General features: G+C 40.0%; 2 protein-coding genes across 2 annotated transcripts in view; both read right to left on the reverse strand.

Moving 5' to 3' along the window:
* STAU2 (staufen double-stranded RNA binding protein 2) overlaps nucleotides 1-14741 on the reverse strand; it is a 301766-nt gene extending 287025 nt beyond the window's left edge. The window contains exon 1 of the mRNA XM_058528887.1: nucleotides 14678-14741. Within this exon, the coding sequence (XP_058384870.1) occupies nucleotides 14678-14695 (18 nt within the window). The 5' untranslated portion in view covers nucleotides 14696-14741. The remainder of the gene's footprint in view (nucleotides 1-14677) is intronic.
* The window catches only part of UBE2W (ubiquitin conjugating enzyme E2 W), a 139075-nt gene continuing 131237 nt past the window's right edge, over nucleotides 14680-22517 (reverse strand). Inside the window, exon 6 of the mRNA XM_058528894.1 lies at nucleotides 14680-14743. Coding sequence (XP_058384877.1) covers nucleotides 14697-14743 — 47 coding nt within the window. The 3' untranslated portion in view covers nucleotides 14680-14696. The remainder of the gene's footprint in view (nucleotides 14744-22517) is intronic.

The following is a 22517-nucleotide window of genomic DNA, read 5'->3' on the forward strand; positions in this document are numbered from 1 at the left end:
CACGGGTTTGGATCCGGGGCACGGACCTATACCACTCATCGAGCCATGCTGTGGCAGCGACCCACATACAAAATAGAAGAAGACTGGCACAGATGTTAGCTCAGGGACAACCTTCCTCAAGCAAAAAGAGGAAGACTGGCAACAGATTTTAGCTCAGGGCCAATGTTCCTCACCAAAAAAAAAAAGAAAATCTCTTTATTTCCTTTTTGTTTCTGAAACATATTTTTGCCAGATATAGAATTCTAGGTCAATACTTTTCACCTTTCAGTACTTTAAAGATGCTACTCCACTGTTTTCTTGTTTATACTGTTTCTGACAAGAAATCTAATACCATCTTTATCTTTGTTCCTATGCATATAATGTGACCATGTCTTTTTTTTCTCTGACTGCATTTAAGATTTTCTCTTTATATCACTTGCACTCGGCAATTTGATTTTGATGAGCCTTGGTGTAGTTTCCTTTATGTTTCTTATACTCAGAATTCAGTGAACTTCTTTGATCTGCAGGTTTAGGGTTTAATCTTAATAAAACTTACTTGAAAAGTTTTTGGCCATTATTTCTTGAAATATATTTTTCTGTACCCTGCCTCCTTCAGGAACTGTAGTCACTCGTATATCTGGCTGCTTGAAGGTATCTCACAGCTCACTGATGCTTTCTACATTTTTATTATTCTTTTTTCTCTGTATGTTTCATCCTGGATGGTTTCTATTCCTATGCCTTCAAGTTCATTAATCTATTTTCTGCAATATCTAATCTGCCATTAATCTTATCCAGTGTATTTTACATCTCACATGTAGTCTTCATCTTTACAAGTTCTTTATGGGTGTTTCTGAATCTTCCATGTTTCTAACTTTCTGAACATATGGAATACAGGTATAACAACTGGTTTTAATATCCCCTGCTAATGCTATCATCTGTGTCCGTTTTCAGTCATTGATTATTCTCCTCACTATAGGTCATGTTTTTATGCTCCTGAGCATAAAATGGAATCATGAACTGAATGACACACACTGTGAATTTCAACTTCTTGTCAGCTAGATATTTTCCATTCCTATAAATCTTCTTGTACTGTGTTCTGGGATGCAGTTAAGTGACTTGGAAATAGTTTGTTCCTTAAGTCTTGCATTTATAATTTGCTAGTCTGTTCCAGAGCAGCAACATCTGCTCAACCCATGGAATGTGCACAGCTCCACACTTCAGTTCTCACTCCTCATGCCACAACCTGAAAAGTGCACAGCTCCACACTTCAGTTCTCACTCCTCATGCCACAACCTGGAAAGCCTCTCAATGTAGGAGGCTGGGGCAGCTGTAGGGCTTACCTCACTTGTTTCTCATCACTCAGCGATCACTGACCATCACTGCCTCATGTCCAGTGTCTTGAGAACTGTTGTTTCTGTGTATTTTGTCTCTTTTTGTGGGGGAGGGGGGAGTGTTTCAGGAGGAGGATAATTATTGTCCCTGTTATTTCACATGAGCCAGATGCAGGCCATCCTTGTACTTTTAATCTATCCTCATCTTTACATTTAAAGTGAGTTTCTTATAGACATCACATAGTTAGGCATTACTTTTCTAGCCAATCTGACAACCTCTGCCTTTTAACTGGAGTGTTTAGATCCTTTATATTTAATGTGACTACCGATATGGTTAGATTTAAATCTACAGTTTTACTATTTTTTGTCTCATCTGTTGTTTGTTCCCCTTTTCATCTTTACCTACCTTCTTTTGGACTGATTATTTTTTAGTATTCAATTTCATCTCCCCTATGGACTTATTATTCTTTATTTTCTTTTATAGCAATTGCTCTAAAATATACACAGCCTACCTTCAAATAAATATTATACCATTTCGTGTATGGCATAAGCACCTAACAATACTATACTTCCCTTTCCTCTGCTTCATTCTTTATGACACTGTCATCAGTCAGTTATTTCTATGTGTGTTCTAAGCCTCCAATTCATTGTTATTATCTTTGCTTTAAATAGTCAATTATCTTTTGAAAGGTTAAAATGAAGAAAATGTATTTTATGTTTACCCTATATTTTATCATTTCTTGCACTCTTCATTCCTTTTCAAAGATCCAAATTTCCATCTGTTAATGTTTTCCTTCTGCCTAAAGAGCTTCCTTTAAGACTTCTTGCAGTGCAAGTCTGCTGAAAATGAATTCTCTCAGATTTTGCTTCTCTCAAAAGTAACTTCCTGGGGCAGGCCCAGTAGCGTAATGCTTCGGTTCACGCACTCCGCTTTGGCAGCCCGCGGTTTAAGGGTTCGGATCCCGGGTGCAGATTTATGCACCACTTATCAAGCCATGCTATGGCGGCATCCCATATAAAGTAGAGGAAGATGGGCATGGGTGTTAGCCCAGGGCCAATCTTCCTCAGCAAAAAAGAGGAGGACTGGCAACGGATGTTAGCTCAGGGCTAGTCTTCCCCAAAAAGAAAAAAAAAATGTAACTGCCTTTGCAAATCATATATCTGATAAAGGATTAATATCCAAAATATATAAAGAACTCTTACATCTCAAAAAAATAAATCAAAAAATGGGCAAAGAATTTGACTAGACATTTCTACAAAGATGATATACAAATGACCAAGAAACATATGAAAAGACACTCAACATTACTAATCATCAAAGAAATGCAAATCAAAACCATAATGAAGGGCCAGCCCAGTGGCACAGTGGTTAAGTTCATGCACTCTGCTTTGGCGACCCGGGGTTCTTGGGTTCAGATCCCAGGCACAGACCTACGCACCACTCCTCAGGCCATGCTGCGGCGGCGGCCCACATACAAAATAGAGGAAGACTGGCAAGGACGTCAGCTCAACGACAATCTTCCTCAAGCAAAAAGAGGAAGATTGGCAACAGATGTTAGCTCAGGGCCGATCTTCCTCACCAAAAAAAAAAAAAAAAAGTTCTGGAGATGGATGATGGTGATGGTTGCAGAAACTGTGCATGTACTTCTTGCCACAGAACTATACATGTAAAAATGGTTAAAATGGTAAATTTTATGTTATATATATTTTACCACAACTAAAAATTTAAAAATAAAAGAAAACACAACAACAAAAGGTCACTTCTTTTTGAAAAGTGTTTTCAGTGGGAATAGAATCCTAGGTCGACAAGTATTTTTCTCTCAGTATTTTAAAGATGTCACTCCACACTCTTCTGGCTGTCGGTTTCTAACAAAAACTCTGTCATTCTTATCCCTATTTCTCTGTTCATAATGTATCTTTTTTCCTCTGGATGCTTTGAAGATTTTCTTCCACCATCACTGTTTTTCAGTCATTTGAATACAATGTGCCTTGTGTGGTTTTAAAATGTTTCTTCCAAGTTAGATTCATTGAGCTTTACAGATCTATGGGTTTACAGTGTTCATTAAACATGAAAATTTTCAGCCATTATTTGTTCCAGCATTTTCCTGTCCCCCTCCCTTCTCCTGAGAATCTACCTACACACATCTTAGTCTACTTAATACTGTCCAATGGCTCACAGAGGCTCTGCTCATTTTTTTCCAATCTTGTTCACTCTGTGCTTCATTTTGGATAGTTGCTATTCCTACATATTCAAGCTCACTGATCTCTTCTTCTACAGTATCTTATCTGCTATTAATCCCATCCAGGATATATTTTTTTATTTCAGATATTGTGTTCTTCATCTCTAGAAGTGCCATTTAAGCACTTTTTTATACCTTTCATTTCATTCCTCATCATTTTCCTGTTTTCCTCTACCTTCTTGAACACTTGGAGCATACTGATAGTAGCTCTTTTTACATCTTTGTGTGCTAAATCAATCGTCTTTGTCATTTCTGGGTCTCTTTCTACTGATTGACTTTTTTACCCTGGTTATGGGTCACATTTTTATGCTTCTTTGCAAGCATTTTAGTTTTATTAAGGTAAAATTGACATAACATCAAATTAACCATTTTAAAGTGAAAATCAGTGGCAAAAAGCACATTCACAGTGTTGTGCAACCACCACGTCTATCTAGTTCCAAAACATTTTTATCACCCCCAAAAAGAAACTGTACCTATCAGGCAGCTGCTCCTCATCCCCCTACGCCCTAGGACCCTGACAACCACAAAGATGTGTTCTGTCTCCACAGATTTACTTATTCTGGATATTTCATGTAAATGGAATCATATGTAACCTTTTGTGTCTAACTTCATTCACTTAGCAAAATATTTTCAAAGTTTACCACACTGTAGCATACATCAGTACTTCACTTTTTTTTTTTTTTTTTACAGCTGAATAATATTCTATGGTATGTATATACTACAATTTGTTTACTCATTCATCCATCTACGGAGACATCTGGCTGCTTCCATCGTTTGACTATTGTAAATAGTGTTAGTATGCATGTGTGTAGGCATACTTGTGTACGTGTTTTCAATTCTTTTGGGAATACACATAGAAGTGGAATTGCTGAGTCATACTATAATTCTATGTTTAACTTTTTAAAAAACTGTCAAACTATTTTCCACAGAGGCTGAACCATTTTACATTCCCACCAGGGTTCCAATGTCTCCACATCCTCATCCACATTTGTTATTGTTGGTGTTTTTGATTCTAGCCATCCCACTCGGCATGAAGCAGTATCTCACTGTGGTTTTCATTTGCACTTCCCTAATCACTAGTAAGGTTGAGCATGTGTTCATGTGCAGGTTGACTATTTGTATATCTTCTCTGGAGAAGAGTCTATTCAAGTCCTTTGCCCATTTTTTTTAGTTGGGTTGTTTGTCTTTTTGTTGTTGAGTTGTAAGAGTTTTAGTTCTTACATTTAGGTCATTGATCCATTTTGAGTTAACTTTTGTATGCAGTGTGAGGTAGGGGTCCAAATTTATTCTTTTGCATGTGGATATAGTTGTCCCAGAACTATACGTTGAAGAGATTATTCTTTCCTGCATTAAACAATCTTGGCACTTTTGTCAAAAATCAATTGGCTATATATGTATTAGTTTTTTTCTGCCCTCTCAATTCAATTCCATAGGTCTGTATGTGTATCCTTATGCCAGCACCACACAGTTTTGATGACTGTAGCTGTGTAGTATGTTTTCAAATAGGGAAATATGACTCCTCTAACTCTTCTTTTTCAAGATTGTTTTGACTATTTGGGCCCATTGCAATTCCATACGATTTTGAGGATCAGCTTTTCCAGTTCCGCAAAAAAGGTCCCTGGAATTTTGATAGAGATTGCACTGAATCTGTACACTGTTTTGCATAGTATTGCCATCTTAACAATATCAAGTATTCCAATCCATAAACACAGAATGTCTTTCCATTTATTTAGGTCTTCTTTAACTTCTGTCAACGTTTTGTAGTTTTTAGTGTACAAGCCTTTCAACTCCTGTATGCTTTTGAATGCTACTGTAAATGGAACTGCTTTCTTAATTTCTTTGTTGGATTGTTCACTGCTGGTATACAGAAACACAACTGCATTTTGTGTGTTAATCTTATACCTACAACTTTTCTGAATTCATTTATTAGCTTTAGTGGACTTTTTGTAGATTCTTTGGGATTTTTCTATATATGGGATCATGTCATCTGCAAAAAGAACTAGTTTTACTTCTTCCTTCCCAATTTGGATGTCTTTTCTTTTTCTTGTTGAAGTGCTCTGGCTATAACTTTCAGTATAATGTTGAACAGCAGTGGTTGAGAATAGGCATCCTTGTCTTGTTCCTGATCATAGGGAGAAAGTTTTCAGTCTTTCACCATTCAGTTGGATGTTAGCTGTGGCTTTTCATAAATACCCATTATTGTGTTAAAGAACTTCCCTTCTAGTCCTACTTTTTGAGTGTTTCTATTATGGTCAGGAGTTGGATCTTGTCAAAGGCTTTATGTATCAACTGAGATGACCATGTGGTTTTTTTCCCCTTCATTCTATTAATGTATTATATTGATTGATTTTCCTATGTTGAACCACCCTTGCATTCCTGGGATAAATCCTACTCAGTCATGGTGTAAAATCCTTGAAATATACTGTTGGATTCAGTTTGTTAGTACTTTCTTGAGGATTTTTACATCTATATTCATAATGAATACTGATCTGTAGTTTTTGGGTTTTTTTCATCATGGTATCTTTGTTTGGCTTCGGTATCAGAGTAATGCTGGTCTCATAGAATGAGTTAGGAAGTACTCTCTCCTCTCCTATTTTCTGGAAAAGTTTGAGAAAGACTGGTGTTAATTCTTCTTTAAATGTTTTGTAGAATTCATCAGTGAAGCCATCTGGTCCTGTACTTTTCTTTGTTTGGGAAGGAATTTTTTTTGTTATCTCATTCAATCTGTTTACTTGTTATAGGCCTGTCCATATTTTCTATTTCTTCTTGTGTCAGTTTTGATAACCTGTGTTTCTAGGAATTGGTCCATTTCAAGTAGGTTATCCAATTTGTTGGCACACAACTGTTCATAGTATTCTCTTATAATCTTTATTTTTTTAAGGTCAGTGGTAACTTCCCCACTTTTTCTCATTTTAGTTATACGCATCTTTGCTCTTTTTTCTCTCTGTCAGTCTAGCTAAAGGAGGTTTGTTAATTTTGTCGATCTTTTCAAAGAACCAACTTTTGGTTTTGCTGATTCTCTATAATGTTTCCTATTCTCTGTTTCATTTATCTCCAATTTAATTTTTATTTCCTTTCTTCAGTTAGCTTTGGGTTTAATTTGCTTCTCTTTTTCTAGTTTCCTTAAGATAAAAAGTTAGGTCATTTGTTTTAGATCGTTTTAGATCTTTCTTCTTTTTAAGTGTAGATATTCATTGCTATAAATTTCACCCTGAGCACTGCTTCCACTGTATCCCATAAGTTATGGCATTACTGTGTTTTCATTTTCATTTGTCTCTAATTCTTTTCTTTTTTTTCTCTCTATTTTCTAATTTCCCCCATGATTTCTTCTTTGCCCTATTGGTTATTAAAGAGTGTGTTGTTTAATTTCCACATATTTGTGAGTTTTCCAGTATTCTTTCTGTTACTGATTTCTAGCTTTATTCCATTGTGACTGGAGAAGACACTGTGTATGATTTCAGTCTTTTAAAATATATTGAGACTTGTTTTGTGGCCTAAATATGGTCTGTCCCTGGAGAATGCTCCATATGAACTTCAGAAGAATGGGTATTCGGCTCTTGCTGGGTGTTTTGTACATGCCTCTTAGGTCTAACTGGTTTACAGTGTTGTTCAAGTCCTCTGTTTCCTTACTCATCTTCTGTCTAGATGTTCCATCGCTTATTCAAAGTGAGGCGAGCATTTTAATTTTTGATTGGATAACAAAAACTGAATTTTACATTGTTGGGCTTTGAATTGTGTCATATTCCTCTAAACAGTGTTGGATTTTGTTTCTGTGCACAGTTAAGTTACTGGGATCACTTGGAGCCTTCTGAGGATTCTTCCCAATGCCCCATGTATTACAAGGTCTTTACACTCCGGATAATGGAGACACAAACTATTCCCAGCCTTGTGCGGCTCTGGAAATTGTTTTCTTACTGCTTTCCAGCAGTTCTTTCCCTGCTTTGAGTAGGTCCTGTCATGCATCTAGAGATCAGAACTCAGCCAAAGACTCAAGGAGACCTCCTGAATGCACACATGCTTCAGTGCACTCTTTTACTTTAACATATATATACTCACCCCACACTCCGACAGCTCCATTCTCTCTGGTACTCTGCCCTGCAATTCTAACTACCTTGGCATTCCCATACTCTTATCTTTGTTTCCTAATCTCAACAAGACTGGACTCTATTTTGGTTCCTCCTCCTTGCTCTGCAGCCTGTAAACAACCTCTAGGCTACACCATAAACTGGTGCAATAGAAGGGCTTACTTCATTTGTTTCCATTCCCCCAGGGATCACAGTCTGGTGCCACCTGTCATCTAATGTCTAAAAACCTTGTTTACATATTTATATGTTCTCAAGTTGTTTAAGGAGGAAGCACGTATTATTGGTGCATAACAAATTACCCCCAACTTAGTGGCTTAAAAAACAAGGATTTATTTTTTTTCACAGAGTTTCTGAGGTCCAGCAATCAAGGAGCATCTTAGCTGGGTGGTTCTGGCTCAGGATCTCTCACGAGGCTGCAGTCAAGACGTCAGTGGGTCAGTAGTCTCGGGCTGGAAGCTTGACAAGGGCTGGAAGATCTGCTTCCAAGAAGGCTCAGTCACACACTGTTGACTAAAGGCCTCAGTTCCTTGTTAGGTGTTGGCAGGGGACCTCAATTTCTCACCATGTGGACCTCTCCACAGGGCTATTCACAACATGGCAGCTAACTACTCTCAGAGTAAGAAACTAAGGAGGGGGAAGAAGAGAAAGGAGAAGGCAAAGACCACAATGTCTTTTATAATCTATCCTTGGAAATGATCCATCACTTCTACCATATTCAAACTACTACTCTAACAACAAACCTAAATGTCTACCCTCCTTGCTCATCAATCTCCAGAGCCAGGCAGCAATAGCAACAGCAACCTTAATACAGGCATACCTCATTTTATTGCGCTTCGCTTTCTTACACTTCACGGATATTGCATTTTTTTACAAATTGAAGGTTTGTGCCACCCCAGCTTCAAGCAAGTCTATCAGTCCCATTTTCCAACAGCATTTGCTCGCTTCGAGTCTCTGTCACATTTTGGTAATTCCTGCAATAGTTCAAACTTTTCCATTATTGTTGTATTTGTTATGGTGATCTGTGAACAGTGATCTTGATGGCACTATTGTAACTGTTTTGAGGCACCACAAATTACACCCATATAAGACAGCAAACTTAATCGATACATGTGTGTGTTCTGACTGCTTCACCAACCAGTCATTCCCCCATCTCTCTCCCTCTCCTCAGGCCTCCCTATTCCCTGAGACACAACAATACTGGAATTAGGCCAACTAATAACCCTACAATGACCTCTAAGCATTCAAGTGAAAGGAAGAGTAGTAAGTTCCTCACTTTAAATCAAAAGCTAGAAATGATTAAGTTTAGTGAGGAAGGCATGTCAAAAGCCGAGATATGCTGAAAGCTAGGCCTCTTGTGCCAAAGAATTAGCCGAGTTGTGAATGTGAAGGAAAAGTTCTTGAAGGAAATTAAAGTGCTACTTCAGTCAACACACGAATGATAAGAAAGCAAAACAGCCTTATTTCTGATATGAAGAAAGTTTTAGTGGTCTGGATAGAAGATCAAACCAGCCACAACACTCCCCTAAGACAAAGCCTAATGCAGAGCAAGGCCCTACCTCTCTTCAAGTCTATAAAGACTGAGAGAGGTGAGGAAGCTGCAGAAGAAAAGCCTGAAGCTGGCAGAGGTTGGTTCATGAGGTTTAAGGAAAGAAGCCGTCTCCATAAGAGAAAAGTGCGAGGTGAAGCAGCAAGTGCTATGCAGAAGCTGTAGTAAGTTATCCATAAGATCTAGCTAAGATCATTAACGAAGGAGGCTACATTAAACAGTAGATTTTCTATGTAGACAAAATAGCCCTGTATTGGAAGATGACACCATTTAGGGCTTTCATAGCTAGAGAGGAGAAGTCAATGTCTGGCTTTAAAGCTTCAAAGGACAGGCTGACTCTCTTGTTGGAAGCTTATGCAGCTGGTGACTTTAAGTTGAAGCCAATGCTCATTTACCATTCTGAAAGTCCTAGGGCCCTTAAGAATGATGCTTAATCTACTCTGCCTGTGCTCTATAAATAGAACAACAAAACCTAGACGACAGCATATCTGTTTACAATATGGTTTACTGAATATATTAAGCCCACTGTTGAGACCTACTGCTCAGGAAAAAAAAGATTCCATTCAAAATATGGCTGCTCATTGACAATGCACCTGGTCACCCAAGAGCTCTGATGGAGATGTACAATGAAAGTAATGTTGTTTTCATGCCTGCTAACACAACATCCATTCTGCAGCCCCTGGATCATGAAATACCTTTGACTTTCACGTCTTATTATTTAAGAAATACATTTTGTAAGGCTACAGCTGCCATAGAAAGTGATTCCTCTGATGGATCTGGGCAAAGTCAATGGAAGACTTTCTGGAAAAGGTTCACCATTTTAGATGCCATTAAGAACATTCATGATTCATGGGAAGAGGTCCAAATGTCAGCATTAACAAGAGTTTGGAAGAAGTTGACTCCAGCCCCATGGATGACTTGAGGGGTTCAAGACTTCAGCGGAAGAAGTAACTGTAGATGTGGTGGAAATAGCAAGAGAACTAGAATTAGAAGTGGAGCCTGAAGATGTGACTGAATAGCTGCAATCTCATGATAAAACTTTAATGGATGAGGAGTTGCTTCTTATGGAGGAGCAAAGAAAGTGGTTTCTTGAGATGGAACCTACTCCTGGTAAAGATACTATGAAGACTGTCGAAATGACAACAAAGGATTTAGAATATTACATAAACTTAGTTGATAAAGCAGCAGCAGGAATTGAGAGAACTGACTCCAATTTTGAAAGCAGTTCTACTGTGGGAAAGCTATTAAACAGCATCACGTGCTACAGAGAAATCATTCATGAAAGGAAGGATCAATCCATGCAGCAAACTTCACTGTTGTCTTATTTTAAGAAATTGCCCAGCCAAGCCCAACCTTCAGCAACCACCATGCCGATCAGTCAGCAGCCATCAACATCAAGGCAAGACCCTCCACCAGCAAAAAGATTACAACTCCCTGAAGGCTCAGATGACGGTTAGCATTTTTTAGCAATAAAGTGTTTTTAACTAAGGTATGTACATTGTTATTTTAGACATAATGCTATTGCACACTTAATAAACAACTTTTATAGGGACTGGGAAACCAAAAAATTCATGTGACTCACTTTATTGTGATATTCACTTTATCGCGGTGGTCTGGAACCAAACCCGCAATACCTCCAAGGTATGCCTACAGTAATATTAATAGCAGTAGCAACAGTACCAGGACCAACGCTAAGCATTTTGGCCTTTTTTATCTCAATTACTCCTCAGAACAAATCTGTGAGACAGGTGTCATCATCCCTTAAACTTTAGGCCTTTGTTTCTTGATGATTATACCCTGGCTTTACACTTCACAGTATATCTTGGTACAACTTTATTCTTCCTATATAACACCTGGCTCTCTCTTGTCCTATCAGGTTCTCCCACTCTTCCTGCACTGAAATTGTGTTTTGTCCTGCTTGCCTCCCATTCCACTTGAGCCAAGACCTAAAGCTTCCTGTTAGCGTTCACGTTCCCAACATCTACTACCAAACCTCTTTAAAAGGAACCACCAGACTACTCAGACCTCTGTTAATCTCCTGCTGCTGGGCTCGCCCAGTGCTACAGCCGCCTAATATAGACTTTCCAATCCCTCAGGACACACTGCCCTGTCAAGTTTGCCTCACCAACTCACTCCAAAAATTTTGCCCTGTTTCAGCCACTCATTTTAAAATATTATTTCACAGTAAATGTGCCTTCTTAATTTATATTTACTACAGCTTGATGTTAAAATGGGTTTCCTTTCCCTAGGGGCTTATAATTTATCACCAGGGAGAAAGGTCTAAAATATACCAACCTCCTGCTTAGTATGGTACCTGGAAACACAGGTTCCCATTGGTTATTTGTTGAACAATGAATGGAAAGATATAGAGTAATGATTATAAATACTAGCTCAGAAATTCTCAATGGGGTATAATCCAAAGAATTCTATGTACAAATAAAAAGGAAAAGATACCAGTGAACACATATAAGCAATTCACAAAAGACAAAACATAAAAGAACAACAAATATAAGCAAATTATAGAGATACAAATTAAAACATCACTTTTTGTCAGACATATGGGCAAATATTGAAAATGTGTTAAGTAAGAAAACTGGCATTCTAATACACTTCTAATAGAAATTATTTTGTATTTTTGGTATTTATGCATCAAACATCTAAAATCTGCGTGCCCCCATGCCAATATTTCCATTTCTAATAATAACAAGAAAATAACGGACAAAGGAACATAGATATATGTAAAAAAAATACTCACTGTGGCACTAACTATAATACAAAATCTGTCCAACAATAAAGGTTTGATTAAATAAATTGTAGTACTTCCAAACTATGGATTATTATGAAGTCACTTCAGGATATAATGTACTGTATAATCCCAGTTTTTTAAAATAACATGTATTCACAGAAAAACATAACTGCATAGAAAAAAATCTAGAAGTATATACCCCCAAATGTTGGCAGTGATTATCCCTGTAAAAGAATAGTGGAATTGTTTGTGATTTTTTTTCCCTTATCTATACCCTGTAATGAGTCGCACATGGATAACACAAATTCTTAAAAAGCAAAAGTAAAAATGAGCACAAGTTAAAGATAGAGGTATCATTATCGTAACACAACATGGAACATTCCCGTGTTCCCTAATAATAATAATGTCAGGCAGAATTAATATCAAATAAAACATCCAGTAACTTACTATTTGACAGCCTAGTTTTTAATTAGTTCTAGGAACACACATGGAAGAATGTTAGTACTATTTAGGCATTTTAAGACGACAAACAAAAAGACCTCCCCAAGAAAAATTTAGTACTGATCCTAAAGACAGTGTTGAAAAACCACGTAGGAGAATCTCAACTGTTTCAAGCTGAGCGTCAGCTTCAATCGCCCTTCCATGCCTTTTCTCATTCATCTTGAGAACCCTCACTCTAATGGGAAAGCAGTCACCATGAAAACGATACAACATAAAAATCACTCAGCAGTGTAATAATGCAATGTGACTTTAGGTTTGGCTGAAGAGAAGGTCTTCTCTATAACTTCTACTATCCCAAATGAGGTTAACCTTTCATCTCAGACTTGAATATCTGGGGGATAAAACTTAGTCAATAACAAGACAAGGACCTGAAGTGAGTCTTTTACAAGCAAAGCAAGTGTATCTCCAGGCACTGTGTACAAATTCTAGCCAAAGGCCCAGGCCATACTTGTGGCCAAACGAACGCTGCCTACGAACTGTATGCAATGCCTGATTCAACATGCCCAGTGGCACAGACAGTTAGTAAATCTCACTAGGACTAAGCAATAAACTATAATTTTCAATGACGTTGACTGGCATAAAATGAATGATCATTTCCATCTGTCTATGGTAGAAGATGAAACAAATTATTCTAATTGTCCCCATAATCAATAGCAGGTATCCATACAGTCATTTAGTGGCTAGTTCACACCCACAACACAGTTTGCGAGTCATGTCTCATAAAGCTCCATCAACGCATCCAATGGGACTTGACAGCAACTGTGAAGGTACAGGAAGCACTAAGCACAGCACAGCTTTAAGAGTCCTTTAAACCTATATTAGTAACGTCTTTGATGAAAGCAATATTTGTTGCACAAGAAAATTTTCTAGTACAAGGAGAAAATCAAATAACAACTTTGCATAAGGGAGAGATTTTACATTAATGGCATTTGTGTAAGAAAAGCATCATATAATACCAAAACTGACAACACAATTACGTGGCTATTGTTGAAAAGAATGGAGATCTCCTTGCTTTGGTGACAACCAGAGCACCACTCATCCACTCATTCAGCAAAAACATGAAAACCATATACAACAAGACCTATTCTAAGATCCGGAGACCTAGGACCTGCCTTCACGGAGCATACCATCTAACAAGGAAGACAGACATTAATTAATTACAAATCTGAATATAACTGCGAATATCAGGATGTCGTTAAATAAAAGGGCAGGCAGGGTGCTATGAGAGCAAATACTAGGCCTTCGAGCCAAGTGAGCCAAGCACAGGGGAAGGGAAGAGAGGTCCAGGCAGAGCAATCTGTGCAAAGCCCCTGCAGCTGGAACAATCTTGCCCAATCTAGGAAGTGAAACAGTCCAGCGTAACTGAAGCATTTAGATCGTTTCCTGGGCACACGTTAAGTCTGAGATGTATGAAAACATCCAAGTTAAGAGATCAAGCTGCTAACTGCTACGTGAGTCTAGAGCTCAGAAAAGAGGCAGACCAGGGACAAACTTAGAAGTCATTGGCTTAGAGATGGTGTGTGATGCACAGGAACTAGAGGAGATTCCTTAGGCAAGGTGCGTTGGATGGGGCAGGGGCAGGAGGGCATGTATTACTTCCTCAACTCACAAAAAAATTATTTCTTGCAATCAAATCTTGCAATCAAATTAATTACTTCCCTCTTGATTTGCAAATTTGAAATAAAGTATTTTCTAATGTTATACTTATGATACAATGCCCTATTTGTTCAGAAAGACAAGATTAAATGTATGAAGTTCTTGGAGAAATGCCAAGACCTAAGAAAAATATTTTTCAGTGAGTCTAAGGCATCATACGCTAACGTTTATTTAGCAGAGCACTTCCTTATAGCCCTTTCCAGTGCCCTAGAAAAGGAACCTTTTTTTAACACACAGATACAACTGCTTCACAAGATTTGTCACTAGAAATGCTTCCAGTCTGCAGAACTGCCACCTACTGAAGCTAGATCTCAACTGTAAGCATTCTGAACACACCAAGTCCCAGAGGGATGTGACACTAAAAAGAACAGACAAACCTTCTGCTCTACATGCTCAAAAGTTATCAACCTTCAGGACTATCACTATAATCCTTAAACAAGCTGCCCTGCACAGTCTCCTATGATGAATATAGAGTTTGTAATTGCTCTATAAAGCGGTGGTCAGGTTATGGTTATGGAAAAGCTGAGTTAAAATGTTTCACAATTTATGGCCCAAGCACCACATACGTATGACATGCCTTAACACAAACTCACCTGATTTATTTGAAGCATGTTAAAACAATATTGACCAAACTGCTGTATCCCTCACGGCTCCACAAACTGGAAAATGAAAATGAAGAAATAAAGTTCAACTCAGTTGGTGATCGCAATGGTTAGCACTGTAAACACATGCCCTTGATCAAAATCAAATATAAAATGGAGTAGATCTAGATCAGCATAGAATTTTCTATGATGATAAACATGTTCTATATCTGCTCTGTCCAATCCAGTAGCCACTAGCCACATGTGGCTACTGAGCACTTGAAACGTGGCTAATGCAACCAAGAAAGTAAATTTTTAATTTTCTTCAATGTTAATTTCAACTTAAATGACCACATGTGGCTAATGGATACCATACTGGACAGTGCAGATCTGGGCTGAACCAAGTCCCTTCTGGTTCTAGAGCTCTAAGACAATTCCAGCAAAAGTGAAGCTGTTAAAAACAATCTAAAAGTTTCAGACTAACATATACTCTATACTAACATATAACATATCTAACATATCTAACATATACTAACATATACTCCCCTTGCTCCAGTAAGGATTTGAACAGTTTTGTTCCCATCCTCTGTAAGATAAATTAAGCCTAAAGAAGACGCCACACACATGTATACTCTCAAGTAGTATAGAAATGAGTACACAGTAAGATTAAGAAGCTGGATTTTCTTGTTTGTGGTTTTATCATCATCATAAAAATAGCATGCACATTAAAATTTCACATAAAATTTTCAAAAAGAAAATCACCATCCTGACACATTCCATCATTACATTTGGATTTGTTTCCTTCTGGGTTTGGCCTCCTCACCATGGTTGTATTTCTTTTCATGTTCTTTTCTATACTTAATTTTAAAAAAAGATATCAAAGAAGGGCAAGAAAACCCAAATTTATAAACAAACAAATAAATCATGGGATCTTCTAATGGGAAAAATTTACGTAAAAAATAAATTATGTACAGAGCCTCCAAAAAAATTATCTAAAAAGCAACAACAGTCTTGATACACAGCAAAAGAGCTAAAGCCAACCACTGTTGTAGAAATTTTTATGCTGTAAAATTTCAATATTGAACTATCCCTCAGAAGCAAAGGTTCTTGAGATACATATATACACACAGATACCATATATATATGTGTGTATATATACATATGTGACTACATGTGTATGTATATATATTGGGCTACTATTCTTTCAAGATGATAAACTGGGTCAATTCAAAATGACTTTGAAAGTTTCTAATATATTTCTTACACTAGTGACCTCAGCATCTGTATCAATTTTTATATTTTCCAAGAGAATCCCACGTTGTACAAATAGCACAAGGCCTGAGTATCAGTGAATTTGACTTTTAGTCCAAGCTCTTCAGGAGATTATCTTTTGAGCCTTGGTAAATTACTTCATGCATCTTTGAGTTCTTTTGCTTTCTTTCTTTTTCTTTATTAAAAAGTAAACTAAAGTCCTTGTGGCAGGCAGCCTCTAACAAATAGAATTCAGCAGAAATAATGAAATGCCACTTCCAAGATTGGGTTATAAAAAGACTATACCTTCCATTTTGGGTGTCACCTGCTCTTGTTCTCTCACCTATTTGCTGTGAGGGAAGACAGGTGCCATACTGTGAGCTGCCTTTGGACAGGTCCACAGGGCAAAGAACTGAAGGAGGCCTCTGGCCAAGGGCCCAAAAGAGACTGAGGCCTTCAGTCCAATACCCCCAAAGAACTGAATCCTGCCAAGAGCCACACCAATGAGCTTGGAAGCAGATCTTCCCCCAGTCGAGCTTTCAGATGAGACTGCAGTCCCAAAGACAGCTTACCTGCAACCGCATAAAAGACCTTGGGCCACAGGCACCCAGATAAGCTGCACCCATATTCCTAACCCATAGAAACTGAGATAATGTTTGTTGTTTTAAGCCCTTAATTTCTGAGGTAATTTGTTACGCAAGAACAAATAAGACAATTCCATTCAATGCTAAAATTTTATAATCCTATAGTGCTTTAGGTATTAATTAACATATTTAGGTAGGCCAAAAAAATCAATTCCCTGTTCAACATGAGCAAATGAGTAATATTAGAATTTGAAAGCAGTAAATCACAGAACTTAAACATTTACCTTTTATTCAAAAGATGAAATTAAACAGTATAGCATCAGTCAAATGTTATTAAAATACACTAGCTATAACATAAATATGGTCCCAACCAATTTTCATTTTCTTTAATTTAAAATAATTCATTTGGAAGCTAAAATGTGAATAAACCACTAACAGCATCTCAGTGATTTAGTGTCTCTTACTTTCTGGAATTTAACATTATTTAGTAAGCACTCACCAAACTTGAGAAATCCCATTTTGTTTTTACTTAATGTAAGCCACTAAAAGTTACAGATGCTAATCTATAGACCTGTATGTATTTCCTCAACATTAAGAGTTTGGTAACATTGGTGGCAGATTCCGAGAAGTAGGCACAGTAAGATAGATATAGGGGTACATTTTTTGATATACAAAAGGTAATTTTATGACGAAACAAAAATGAAAGCATCTATTCACTTAAAATTGACCGTACAATTTTAAATATTCTATAAGCCTTTCCTTCATAATTATAAAAATAAAGATCTGTATAAATTAAAACATGAAACTAATATGCCTATAACAGCACTCTGTGAGGTACCTGGATAACATTCTGAACTTATTCTTTCTCACAAACAAGTTATATTAGATTTATATCAATATAAAAATAATTCACAACCATCCCACGGATAATTCAGAATGCTCACAGCAGCACATCTTTAACACTTCATTTTCTCTTTAAAGACATCCCTGGTCTACTATCCTATATTTAAAACAATTTGATAAAATATCAAGGCATGTCAATAAAATGTAGAGCAGTTCTATACTGTCTATAGTTTCATGAAATCCACCTCTCCCTCCTCTCTCAAAAAAGTTTCCAGCTAGAGTTCATCCTAATTACAGCTAAGTACTTTTAGAGAAACCTATTCACATGTCCCAAAAATGCTCTACAGCGATATCCAGTCAGGCACATTAGGACATGCAGTTCCAAATTCCAAGCTACTAAATGAAAACAGGGGGGTTTATGGAGAGAAGGCCCTACTAACTGGAGAAGCCTTGCTGCTCACGAAGAATGAAGGGTCCAACATGTCTCGGAAATGTACTACTAATATAACTCACTGCTTCTATTATGAATCACATTTTGCCATCTGATAAACCGAAAGCCGTACAAAATTAAATCTATAAAATCCTCAACAGTTAAATACTGCTTTATAAAATGGCATTATCAAATTAATATATCTATAAATGTTTATACCACCACCCATCCCACAACTGACAGGCAATTCTCACTTGAATGTCTTGTTTGACAATATGAAAAGCACAAACATTTACTATCCCCATTCTTAGACTCCAAACTACTACAAAACTAAATATCAACTAAAAGCTTCTTACTCTAAAGAATTCATGAGGTCCTTCAAAAGCATTAAAAAAATGTTTTTCATTTTCATTTCTTTTTCAAAGTAGGTACTCAAAAATTTGCTTTTATTAAGACAAACAACACAATTCAGCATAAATTTTAATATTTGGTAAGAGCCTATGAAATATTCTAAGTATATACAAATCTCAATCCATGAACTATTCCAGTGAAAAACTCCACATACCTCCAGCCAAGAAAAAAAGGAAACTAACATTTAGCGGACACCAATTTTATATGCCAGGAGCCACATTTTGCCATTTACATTAACTCATTTAATCCTCATCACCTTGGGATGTGGGGTGTTACCCTCATTTTTCTAGAAGTTGGGTTACTTCCCCATAGTCCATTGCTAGGATTAAAACCCAGTATCCTCTGGTTCAAAGTCCTCTTCTCTTCACTACACGTTAAATTATAAAGACTTGACTTCTTAAAATTTTTCCTGTCACACAAAGCTTGACCTCTAGGACAACATAATGGCAAGGGTCCTATATAGAACTTCAAGGATTTACTCAAAAATCAAAAAATTATAAATATATATAGAAATTATAATTATTATGGGTTCTAGACACTTATCTAATATTTTCTTCAAAATCTATCCAGAAGAGGCACAAATATATCTATACATGATTTGATCATACTGTGCATGTCTCCAGCTACTCAGTCTAATATGAACACAATTCAATTTTCCAATGTCTGGATTCTTCCCTCTCTTTATTACGATGTGTATACATAAATGATCAGAAACCCAGCGCTCAAAGTGTACAAAAGAAAAGGAGACACAGTGATAGGAGTAAAGAGAAGGTTAGCTACTAAGAAAAAGAACCCAATGTATTGGCCAATTATATCTTGTAGAACCTGATCTTAAAACAGGAAAACCACACAGCCTCACCTTCGGTATTGTTTATATACTAAAAAGTTTGATGACCATCTTAGATATTTTTGATATTATTTTTTGTTAAAAACCAGACCAAGCCATTCTTTCCCAGAACTTCATCCCAGGCAAGCCAAGTAAGCTAAAATGTAAAATTTACACGGTTTTCCATGCTGAAGTAGTTAGGAGTAAAGAGGTATGATGTATGTAACTTACTCTCAAATGGTCCAGGAAAAAAACATTATGTGTGTATGTGTGTGTGATAGAGAGATCAAGTGATAAATGGTGAAATGCTAACAGGTGAATCTGAGTAAAGGTTACATGAGTGTCCTCTGTATTATTCTCATTCTTGCTACTTTTCTGTAAGCTTGAGATTATTTCCAAATAAAAAGTTAAAACTTAAAAATTACACGGCATTCTATCTGAAGTTAACAACACATACTTGGATTATACAGCAACATTTTTACAAATACAAAACACCGCTTAAGGAAAAATTTAGTCATCTGTGAGGAAATATTCACCATATCCTACCAACTAATGATCACTTAGGAATAAATTTCAAACTACACTGCCATGTAATGAAATATGGCAATGGTGACTTGAGTTGAAATCCTAGCAGGAAAAAAAAAAGGCACACACACCACATAGTTTGGCGTAAGTGCTTCACAAATTTAATACAGGCCTGCTGCAAAATGCAGCAAATCTACAATTCAAGTGATATGTGATATCTCTGGTTTGCAGTAAAATATAGACAAAATGAAAAATGAAAAACTTGCCATATTACAAAACAATCGAGATGCAGAATGTCTTGGTTTTGATGGTTTTATTAAATAAGAATTTTTTCCACTGCAGCTCAATTCACAACAGTATATTTGAATCATCATCTGAAGAAAGCAAGGACAGAGAAGAAATCTCCTGGAGAAACGTTGCAATCTGTTCTCCTACTAAATTACTATTATCCTGCCTGCCCATCACAATTTCGATTTCAAGTGTTCACCATGCTTTCTTAAAACATAAGGATCCATCAGAAGAGAAGTAATGCTCAGCAAAAGTTCACCAAAATTGTGAAATCATACATTAAAAAGAAAGGTTTTCAGCTAACAGTGAAATACCTTGAAAGGATAATCTATCTCTACCTTGTCTGCAGGAACCACCCACCTTAAAATCCTTTAGTACATTCCCCTAATTGAATGGTCCTTCTCTACCCAAGTAGTTCTTAACCTTGGGGGGGGCGGTCACCCAAACATGGACCCTTTCCAAAGAAAATTATTCACAAGTGCAAAATTCTGCCCATATTTCCAGGGACTTCCAGAACCCCGAGGCCATTATCCCCGCCCCCCTCCCTAAGAATCCCAGCTTAGCGTCTCCTCGATTGCCTCTGCAGAACACCCCCCTCGCCCAGTCCCCGGCGCTCCCCGGGAGGGACGGGAGGCTCTGCGCTCACACAGTGGATTCTGTAACCGAGCTTTGTCTCCGCGCCCAACTCCCTTCACCCCGGCAAGGTCACTAGCTCCCAACCACCCCTTTAAACCGAGCCATCACGGCAGGAGTTCGCAGGAGCCACAGCAGAACTTGCCTGTCACAGGGTCTATTTTGTCCCCTCGGCCCCACCTACCCTCCCATTTCGGTGCGGTACGTCTTCACCACTTGCCCATTATACAGAAACAGCCGCCCCCCGGCGCCCCCAGGCCCAGTCCCCGCAGACCCTCCGAGGGCCTCCCTCCATCCCCCCCCTCCCGGGGACCCCCCCGCGGCCCCCCATCCCTCTCCCACGGCGCCGCTGCACCCGCGGCCCCTCTTCCGGCGGGTCCCACCCGGGCCCCGCGCCCCCACCTTCCGCGCCCCCCATCGGGTCCCTGCCGCCCCCCCGCCCCTCCATCTGTGCGGGCCTCCCAGCCTGCCTCCCGGCTCCTCCCCTCCGGACACCTGTGTCGTCCCACCCGCCCCACACACGCCCCCCATTCCTGCACCTCCTCCCCCTCCCCCTCCCCCTGCCGGCAGGGGCGAGCCCGCGGAGGGCGGGGAGGCCGCGGACCAGCCGCTCTTCGCGGGGGGCGCCGCGCGCCGCGGCCCCGCAGGGCTCCGGCGCCCTCTGGCTCCTCCGCCAGCGGGGCGGAAGTCGGGGCCTCCCGGACGCCCCGAACGGCGGTATTTACCTTCTGGCCCGCGACACTTTGCAGACGGCTCCCACATTGGCAAACACTACAGAGAACTGACCCCGCTCGGCCGCCGCCGCCGCCGGCTTCCAGCCCTCGGGCTCCCCGCCCCCCGCCTCCGCCCGCCTCCCGGCGCTCCCGCCGCGCCCTCCCGCGCCCGCGCCGCGCGCCCCCGCCCGCGCCGCCGCTCCCGCGCCCCAGCCCGCCGGCGCGCGCGCGCCCCCGGCCCTCCGCGGAGCCGCGCCGCGCGCGCGGCGCCGGCCCTACCTCCGTTCCGCCTCGCGCCGGCCCGCGGCCCAGCGCGGCCATTGTTCGCGGCGCCGCTCCCGCCCCCTGGCGGCCGGCCGGCCCCCCGCAGCAGCGGCGGCCGCGGGCACTGCGGTGCTGGCGCCGGCCGGCGGGGCCCCGGGGCCAGGGCCGTCCCCCTGGCCTTGGGCACGAGGGCGAGCGAGTGCCCGGGGAGCGCGCCCCGTCCGCAGTCTCCGGGTCCCCGGCCCGGCTCCCCGCCCCCTCGGCTGCAAAGGGTGGGCCCGGGGCAGCAGCCCCTTCCACACCTGCCCTCGGCAGCTGCCTCCCCGCCCCACTGACCCTCTGCTCTTTCTAGACGGCGGGCCGCGCCCCGCTTCCCTGCCCGTACCTTCCCCAGGCTCTCCGGCTGCCCGCCTCTGCTCTGCTGGGGACGCGCGACCATCCCGCGTCTGCTCCGGCCGCCGCTGTGCGATGCACGGTTTAGCGGATCCTGCACCTTTCCAGCCTGGGGGGAGGAGGGGGGCGGGGGAGCGGGGAGGGGGTTAGTGCAGCCGTCTCGCCCAGAGCACGCTGGTGATCGGTAATCACCTGTTCTCCAAGATCGGCAGCGTGGCCAGACAGCCTCCTCGACCAAAAAAATCGCATTCGGTCACATGAAAGAGAAATCCTTGGAACCGAAAATGAGGACCATCTTCGAACAGTGCCCTAGATCCTAGATTGTTGAGGCAAGAGTGCCAGAAAACTCGAATTACTTCTTGACTCATCCTGGTTTTGATGTGGGTTACTGATGTCCAGATAGCTTCAACCCAGTTAGGCCCGATGAAATTCAACACTTCATTTAGTAAACGACACCAAAAATAATCCGACGACAAAGTAAGTCTAGAAATAGAATTATTACTGTGTTTTCACAAACTTAGCCATTGGCATTGTTATTCCCAGGGTTTCTTCCCAGCATGAACAAGGCCTGTGATTTCAGTCATCACCTAAAACCGATAGTTCTGTCTACAACTGGGGAGACGGTGTAGGGTGGTGGTTAAAGGCAAGGGCACCAGAATTAGATAACCAGAACTGGTTATCCACTTGCTAA

This window comes from Diceros bicornis, chromosome 33 (genome assembly GCF_020826845.1).
Source record: "Diceros bicornis minor isolate mBicDic1 chromosome 33, mDicBic1.mat.cur, whole genome shotgun sequence".
Taxonomy (NCBI): domain Eukaryota; kingdom Metazoa; phylum Chordata; class Mammalia; order Perissodactyla; family Rhinocerotidae; genus Diceros; species Diceros bicornis.